The sequence below is a fragment of the Acomys minous genome (assembly GCF_964271855.1).
Source record: "Acomys minous genome assembly, chromosome: 16".
Classification (NCBI taxonomy): Eukaryota; Metazoa; Chordata; class Mammalia; order Rodentia; family Muridae; genus Acomys; species Acomys minous.
Window position 1 is genome coordinate 60,265,265 of NC_140498.1, and position 9,159 is coordinate 60,274,423.

The following is a 9,159-nucleotide window of genomic DNA, read 5'->3' on the forward strand; positions in this document are numbered from 1 at the left end:
CTAGGTCATCCTTGACTACACTGTGAATTTGAGACCAGCTCAGGTTCCATGGGATGCTGTCTTAAAGGGTGGGAAGGAAGGAAAGTAGAGAGAGAGGGAGGGCAGGAGGGAGGACGTAGAGAGGGGTCTCTTTGTTAGGAATGATCGTGCAAGTCACAGGAAATGTAATACAAGCATCTAATCCCTACATAGTTAAGCCAAGGCCTGGCCACTCTGGAAGAACATGAACCGCTGTGTGTGTGTGTGTGTGTGTGTGTGTGTGTGTGTGTGTGTGTGCGTATACGATCACATGTTCGCACAAGTGTGCATATTTGAGGGAGGCGCATGCTTCAGAATCTAAAATCTCCTCCTTTGCTCTTTTCTTTTTTGAGACATCATCTCATGGAGTCCCGCTGGCCTTGAATTCAACTATGTAGCCAAGGATGACCTTAAACTCTTGATCCTTCGCTTCCCCCTCCCAACGGCTACGATGAGCGCCACGCACCAGCATACTGAGCATGGAACTTCCTGCAAACGAGATGAGCACCCTACTAACTCCATCCTTAGCTCCCTCAAATCTCCCCATTTAAACTGTCTGCCTCCACAATTAGCTTGTCCTGTCATGGGCCCAGGCAACAATGACCCAGGGACCCAGGCTATGTTAACTAGCTCCCGCGACGGAGCACATCAGTTGGTGATATCGTGGAATTTTCCTGCTGTAAATTTCTCCCAAAGCACTGGGGAGACATTTTCTGTGAGAAACGATGGAACCCCAATGTTCACGAAGGTCCTTGGTGCTCTGGGAAAATTTGAGAGTCAATGGTCTCTGAGGCTGACTTGGACATCGGCTAAGAAAAAAACAAAACAAAACCCCCAAACCAAACCAAAACAAAAATGACAAAAAACCAAAAGACCACCCGTGAGGACAGTAAGCCAGTGGTTTAGGGGTTTCTGCCTGGGTGATGGGTCCCCACTTCTTGCCTCCTTACCTCGCTTAAAGGCCCATCTTTTCATCCACAGCTTGGAGAGAGCCGGCCAGGAGTGGTTGAGCACCGAGTCAGCCATCGGTACCTCATGCATGTGAGTAGGGTGTCCAGCTCACGCCCCGAGGGAGGAAAAGCTCAGAGTGGGGATCCCTGCCAGAACCTGGCTGCCAGCAAGGGGGCGGAGACTGCCGCCAAGGCCTGCCAGAGACATCAGCTGATGGGGAGCCTGGGTTGGAGGAGGAGGGCTGAACGGTGCAGCAGTGGAGAGGGGCAGAGGCAAGGCAGGGCCCTGTGCTTTCGGGTCTCCTTCAGCCCTGACCCAGTTATTCCTGAGAGAAAAATAAGCCCATCTTGCATTCTGAGGGGAAGTTTGGCCATGTCTCTCTGTCTGTTTCGGTGTGTATTTCTGTGCTCATGTGCAATTCATTGTGTGTTTGATGGGGGCAGTTATTTATTTATACAGAGGATACAAATATTCTCTATCACATGTATATGCACACGCACACACATGTATGGTTTGTGATTGTACGCTTAAATGTGAGTCTTGTATATGGTGTATGTGTGTGCTTCAGTATGTGCTCGAAGGTCAGAGGTCAACCTCGGGCTCATTCATGAGGAGCAGTGGTCATGCTGTTTTTGGGACGGTGTCTTTCACTGGCCTGGAGCTCTCCCATTAGGCTACACTGGCTGGCTAGTGTGGCCCAGTGGTCTGGTTTAAGGAAGCTGCTTGAACCATCACCTCCCCTGTGCCACATTTAGTACATCTCAGTGGACTCGGCAGTCTGAGTAACCACCTCAAAGCTGTGGGCCTTTGCTTCAGCTTTTTTCCTTCCACTGTCAATTATGTCTCGATGAGCTTATTGACCACACGCAAAACTCAAAAACAAAACAAAACAAAAAACAAAACAAAAAAACAAAAACCAAACAAAACAAAAAAACCCAACCACAACAACAACAACAACAACAACAACAACAAACAACCCCCCCAAAAAACCAAAACAACAAACAACCTGGCAGAGTCGAAGCTAGAAAAAACAGTTAGCTTTATGTCCCCTCTCATGACTTATGTCCTTCCTCATCGTCTAATATTACCCGTTGCTCCATCAGTGTTATGCTCCATCCACACTTAAAGCTGCTTGCAGATATATACCCATGTGCATTATGGGATAGGATCTACATATGAGGGAGAACGTGGTTTTTCTTTTAGAGAAGGTCTCGAGCAACCAGGAATGACCCTGTGTAATCAAGGATGACCTTGAACTCCTGACCTTCCTACTTTAACGTCTTGGGGGTGCTGACGCGACAAGTGTGCCCGGTATGTGTGGTGGTGTGAACAGAACCAGGGCTTCCTTCATGCTAGGTTCAACCCCTACCAACTAAGCTGTACCCCCAGCCCTGCTTTCGACTTTCTTGAGACAAGATCTCGAGTATTCCAGGCTGGTCAACATTGTTACAGAGCAGAGGCTGACCTTGAACTCCTGAGCCCCCTGTCTCTATCTCCACATGACTGAGATGGCAGGTGCGGACCACCATGCCTAGTTGAGTTTCAACTTGTATAGGTGGACTCACGTCTGAGCATCAAGGAAGAGCCAGGTGTGGCTGTAGACACCGGGACTCTCAGTATTCAGGAGGTGGAGGCAGGAGCATCAAGAGTTCAAGGCTTAGGATGGACTGAAATTTTTATTTGGCTGTGAAGAATGAAATTGTGATGTCCATAGAGCAATGGACGGAACTGAAGAAAACACAGCAGCAGACTCTGAAATAAAAATGTTGTCTGTTTTCTTTCACATATGATCTAGAATTAAATACATATTCATGCTTATATGTGTGTAGGGCATTGAAATACAAAGAGAGGCTATACAGTGTTTGTTTGAGGCCAGCTTGGGCTACATGAAAGAGAGAGAGAGAGACAGAGAGGAGAGAGAGAGAGAGAGAGAGAGAGAGAGAGAGAGAGAGAGAGAGAGAGAGAGAGAGAGAGAACAGGGGAGAAAGAAGTAGTCAAAGCAAGGGAGAAGAGGAAATGAAGACAGTGTAATGATATATATTTGAATATGGCTCCCAATATATATAAAATAATTGAAACAGAAGTGGGGAGCATGTGGAGGGAGAAAGAAGTCAAGCAAGAGAAGAGGATATATTGGCAGGGCACAGGCATGTAAATTAGCACAAAATAGGGCATGTTTACAGTGCACTCAATTTCGTTGTATGCTAACAACAATAACAACAAGATAACAACAAAACCGGTAGTTTTGAAAGCCTTTGCAATGCCAACGGGCAGGCGCATGACCGTTTGCGCTTCTCTGTGCAGGTGCTGCCCCCTGGCGGTAGAAGCCCCACATGTGGCTTTGTTCTGCACGTCCCCAAGCTCCAGGCTCTATCTCCTTGGTTCAGTTCACTCTCAGGAGGATAAAGTCATCTCATAGAGCAGCCCTGACTCTTCATAATAAAATGTTGAGTTGTCTATCAAACTCTGGCAATATTGCACTAGAAGCAAGTTCCAGAGCGGTGGTGTGGGCACACAATTTCCCAACACTACAATTGTAAACTATCTCTGGTTCTGTCCCCACCCCCCAACCCCGCCTCTGCCCCCACCACGAGAGAGACCAAACCAGAGGCAATTCTGAATCCCTCTCTCCCTCTCCAGCACCTAAATGGCCCCCAGGGTCTCTCCCTAGTCTTATTTCTCTGTGTTCTACTTGGGTTGACCACTGTCTTCTCCCCAGACCATATCTCCCTCTCCCGGGAAAGATAAAGCGAGGGAAGAAAGGGGAGTAGAGGAAGAGGAGAGGAAGGAAAGGTAAGGGAAGGAAACGAAACAGAAGAGAGGGAACGGAGCGAGGGTAGAAGGGCATCTTTGAAGACCCAAATGCCCTCTGCAATGGACCAGAATGATCCAAGCATACCATGTGCTATGGCTCAGCTTAGTTGTTTATCAGAGAGGCAAAACAGGTTGAAAGGAACCTTGTAAGATAAATATCCACCATAGATGAGGGTGTAACGTAGGCTGGTAAGTCTGTTTACGGTTGTGTTTGTTATCTGAGTCAGTGGGAGTCGGTGACTTGATCCCCTTCTAACATCCTCGTTTCTTTTCTAAGCAGGACTTCCTCTACTGTCCAATAAACACAGAGCAAAACCCTTAGTTACGGACACACAGACACAGGGACAGATTTACGGCAGCATTCGGTCAGGCACAGATTCAGAGAATGAGCAGTCAGGAGATGATGGAAGATGTTAGGAGAAAGAAGTTAAGAGTTCAAATCTGGTGTCTTTCTTGGTAAAATTGCTCCAAAGGGGAGTGCTTTTAATTTCTTTCACTCAATTTGGCACTGATGTATTATTAGCAACTCTTTTTTTAAAAAGATTTATTTATTTATGTGTGTATTTTTTTTTTATGTACATGAGTGCTCTTTCTTCATGAGTGCCAAATGCCATGATAGATTATTGTGAACCACTATGTGGTCTCTGGGACTTGAACTCAGGACCTCTGGGAGAGCAGCTAGTGCTGTTAACTGCTGCGCCATCTCTCCAGCCCTATTGGCAACTCTTGAGTTAACCACTACTGTGCTTTCCTTTACCAACTAAGTATCACTCCAGTCCTTGAGATACCTTCTAATGTCCTAAGTGTATGGGGCAAGACCTGCCCCATACAAAGTCTTCTCCGTGCTTATATAGCTATGATAAAGTTCAACTAGACCAACAACCATAGCCAGCCATAAAACAGAACAAAAGTGTGGTGGGCATGGCTGTAATTGCAGCACTTGGGAGACTGAGGCAGGAGGATCTCTGTGAGTTTGAGGCTAGCCTGGTCTACAAAGGGAGTTCAGGACAGCCAAGGCTATGTAGAGAAACTTTGTCTTGAAAAAACAAACAACCAACCAAACAAACTGAACAATAAGTGCCGAGCATGTTGGTGTGTGGCTGTAATGTCAGCACTTGGGAAACTGAGGCAGGAGGATCAGGAGGAGTTTGAGGCCAGCCCCTGGGGTTAAGTTCTGAGTCCCAGGCCAGCCTGGGAAAATGGAAAGACTCTGTTTCAAAAAGATAAAACAAGGGCTGGTGAGATGCCTCTTGTCCCCAAGCCTGAGTACATGGAGCCTACAATTGTGAAAAGAAAGAACTGAATTCCAAAAGTGTGTGCGCGCGCACACACACATGTATGTGAGTGTGTGAGCACGTGTGTGTGTGTGTGTGTGTGTGTGTGTGTGTGTATGTGCACACATCCACATGTACTCTTTCTCTCCCACACTCTCTCTCCCAGAGGATGAGTTTGGTTCTAGCCTTTATCACCAGGTATAACCACCCATGACTCTGGCCCCAGAGAATCCATCTTCCTCTCCTGGCTTCTGACGGTACCTGTACTCATCTGCTCCAACCTCTGACATAAAAAGTCTTAAAAGTCAACAACCCAGGCCTGTTGAGTTGGCTCAGTAGGGAAAGGTACTTGTTGTCAAGTCTGACAATCCGAGTTTGATTCTCAGAACCCCTACGGTGGGACGGAGAAAACTGATTTCTGGGGGTTGTTTTCTGCTCCCTGCACACACGCAGATAAATAAATGTAATAAAATTGCCGGGCGGTGGTGGCGCACGCCTTTAATCCCAGCGCTTGGGAGGCAGAGGCAGGCGGATCGCTGTGAGTTTGAGGCCAGCCTGGTCTACAAAGCAAGTCCAGGACAGCCAAGGTTACACAGAGAAACCCTGTCTTGAAAAACCAAAAAAAAATTTTTTTAAAGTAATAAAATTAAAATTTAAAAGTAAATGAATGAATAAAATAAAAACTCAAACATAAGAGACGAAGGCAAATGATCATAAAAGACAGTAATCAAAATGTAATCCACATCTTTCAGGACACTTTTGAAGGTGCGTCTTTCAGTAGTCAATGGCTTTCAGGGTACTTCATACTATGTAGGATTTTCAGACCTGGGTTGAAACTGAAAAACCTCAGAGAAACAGGGACAGTGAGGCTAGCTGAGAGATGGCACATTGTGAATCTTTCTTTCTTTCGAAAAGAATTTATTTCTTTTTATTTTATGTATGTAGTTTTTCCTACGTGTATGTATGTATGTGCACCACATGTGTGTTGGGCATGCAGTGGGCCTGTAGGTCAGAAGATGGTGTTGGGATCTAAAAAGGGGCTGAAGGTACAGGTGGTTGTGAGGCGCTCTGTGGGGTTGCTGGGGACAGAATCTTGGTCCTCTGCAAGAGCAGCAAGTACTCTTAACCACTGAACCCTCTTCTCCAGCCCCACTGGGCTTTCTTTTGAGGTACAACACAGGAAGTGACTGTGACATACACATGTTTTATGGGTGGGGGACAGCCCAGGAAGCAAGGCTTTAACCACAAGAACACAGAACAAAGGAAAAGGCGGGGCCAGTGATGTTTTCTGAGCTGCTACAGTGTGCCAGGCACCAAGCTCAAAGATCTCACGTGCGTGACCTCAGGATCCCTCTCACACCCAGGTGCTCATAAAGAGGCCTGTGGGGGTTGTGCAAGGACCTGTCATCACACACAGTTGGGAGTGTTAGGATTCAAACACTGCCTCTCTAAAATGACACTCTAAGGGAGCAGTGACCACAGGACTGACCACAAGCTTGTTCCTAGCTCTATGCTGGGAGTTGGGATGTGGAGATAATGCAGCCCAGATATCCTGGGGAGCTTAGTTAACCATGTGTGTGTGTGGTCTGTGCACGTGCTCACGCTGCTGTGTGTGTACAAGTATGTGTGCATGTGGAGGCAGGGGCTTAACACTGAGTGTCTTCCTTTAGTTTAATCTTTCAATTAAGCTTAGTTGTTTTGGGATTAAGATGTTTTTAGGTCTAGAAAGATGTTTTAAGTTGATAGATGTTGATTTTCATTCAGAATTTTAGACTCACCAAGATACAAAGATGTTTTCTTCAAGTTTGCCAAATACAAAGAGCAAAATCACTATGAGTGTAACATTAATATAATTCCTGATCGTTTTGCAGTTCTTGCTGTATATAGTTTATTTTATTCGTGTGTAAAAATATAAATATATATTTAAAAAGAAATATAATAAAATATATAAAAGAATGTCAACCTAGAGATTATAATAATTCTATAACAGTGCCCTAGATTGCTTTCCACTTTATTTTAATTAGTTTGTGTGTGTGTGTATGTATGCATGTATGTATGTATGCATGTATGCATGCACGTATGTGTGTGCACATGCCACAGAGTGTGTACAGAGGTTAGAGGACAACTTTTCGGAGTCAGTACTCTCCTTTTCATATGTGGGTCCTGGGGACCAAACTCAGGTGCCTTTAACTGCTGAGCCAGCTTGCTGGCCCCCACCTTATTACTTTTTTATTTTTTAGACAGGCTCCCACTGAAGGGCACTGATTCTCATTGAAGTTCGCTCATTTAGCTAGACTGGTTGGCTAGAGAGCTCCAGAGACCCCCACCTTGCCTCCATGGCACTGGGATGTTAGGCTTGCACCACCATGCTCACATTTTTTTTTTTTCATGAATGCAGGAGATCTAAACCCAGGTCCTCATGCTGTGCCATTATCCTCTGGCCCTGAATTTAAAATTCTGCTGGCTCCAAGACCCACGGAAAAGCTGTCTTTTCCAGAAACTTACAGTCACAGGAAGGATGCTCGAAGGCGAGTACAACTTTCATTTTCCCTCTTTTGCAAACCAAGGTGACTCTCTTGGAGGGTCAGCCCTGTGGCTGCTGCATTCAAAGCCTCCTTCTCACTTAACTCACCACCTCCGTCAGAGTTGGTCCGCTCTAAACCTACTTCTGCAAGGCTCTGGGGGTCGCCTTCCTGCACCCTGGAGTGCTTGAAGTCAACAGATAATACTAGGGCCTGAGGAAGCTGCAGGCCTGGGTGTGCCTGATACAAACCACACAGCCTGCCTCCCCACTTCACCCCCCTCAGGGCAGTTGTGGTGGGTGGTTCCTGAAGCTGGACCATGAGGGGAGCTACTAGTGACACCCCAAGGTTGAGGGCCCACAGCTGGAGGGCTGCTGTGCCGAGGGCGGTCCCTCTTTGGAAGACATGAAAAGCTCTGCTCTTTAGCAGTTGGTAGTCTTGAGTTTGCTTTGAAAGAGGGATTCTCTGAGTCTGTGTAAGGCAAGGCAGAGCGGAGCCCCAGAACCGATGCTTTCAAAGGTGAAGAAGTCAAGCTAGGGTGTGGTGGCAGGCGTGCATACCTGTCATCCCAGGGCTGCGGAGGCATGGGGACGGATACCAGGAGTTGGCGGCAAACATGGTGAGACCCAGACTCCAAAGCAAAACAAACCAGAGGAGGATGGAACATGGACACCTGATGAAGGGGAGCTTAAAGTCCCTCTTTCACCCCTGCCCCCTTCTCCTCCTGGTCCCACACAGCCTTTGCTTTCAAAGTGCTCCTCCATAACTCCAGCATGGGTCTCCTATAATTGAGGATTACCTTAAGCTCCTGATCCTCCCCGCCTCTGTCTTCCAAGCGATGCTCGCCAGGCATGCAGTACCCAGTCTTGATTTACAAAGTGCTGGGGATGAACCCCAGGGCTTTGCCCATGCTAACTAAGCAAGCACCCCACTAAGAGAGCTAAATCCAAATCACCCTTAAGGGTCGTTTTAGGAATACTACTGATCTCTGTAGAGCAAACATGAGGGACAGACAGCTGTCCCACTCTGGCGTGGTTGTGACCTGGCTGTAGCAGTTGATCTGCTGCCTCGCAGGCTTGCACGGACCCATTATTGCTTTCTCCCCGAGGGCCCGTCTGTCCACCACTGCCCAAGATGGTTACTTACCCACCGGCTCTTGACTCTTGCTGAATGAGGTAGCTAGCTTTGTTAACAGCTCTTGCAGTCTCTGTGTTAGACAGCCAGGGCTTTAAGGGGCACACGGTGGCTGCTGCGGGGCCAGGCTAACCACAGGGTGGCTCAACTCTGCATAATTTCCTCTTTCTCAACAACTTGCTTTCTTTGTCTCCAACTTCAGGCAGCGGGCAGCAGCATGGTGGGGGGTGTGTGGGGGCTCTACAATGAGAATGAAAATCAGGAGGAGGTGGGTTGAGAGAGTCTGGGAGTCCACCTTCAGCCTGGACTTGCTACAGGTGTCACGAGGAAGTAAGACAGGGAGTCAAGAGGGGAGCACCACTGAACCCCTACCCAACAGCTTCCTGTGGAGCCAACTGCTGAAGAGGAACGGGGCGTGTGAGCCTCGCCCTAACACATGGGTGCAC

At 47.3% G+C, this 9,159-nt stretch overlaps 1 protein-coding gene across 3 annotated transcripts in view; it reads right to left on the reverse strand.

Annotated features, from left to right (window-relative positions):
- ARHGEF18 (Rho/Rac guanine nucleotide exchange factor 18) overlaps nt 1–8,944 on the reverse strand; it is a gene marked incomplete at its 5' end in the record, with an annotated part of 106,728 nt that extends 97,784 nt beyond the window's left edge. Inside the window, one exon of one of the 3 annotated variants that reach the window (XM_084764469.1) lies at nt 8,726–8,944. Coding sequence is in view for 2 of the 3 variants with exons in the window: in XM_084764467.1 (XP_084620593.1) it covers nt 969–1,059 (91 nt within the window). Of the gene's footprint in view, nt 1–968; nt 1,060–8,139; nt 8,213–8,725 lie in introns of those variants that run through there. The other 2 variants (XM_084764468.1, XM_084764467.1) reach the window with 2 other exon arrangements.
- Between the last annotated feature and the right edge of the window lie 215 nt (nt 8,945–9,159).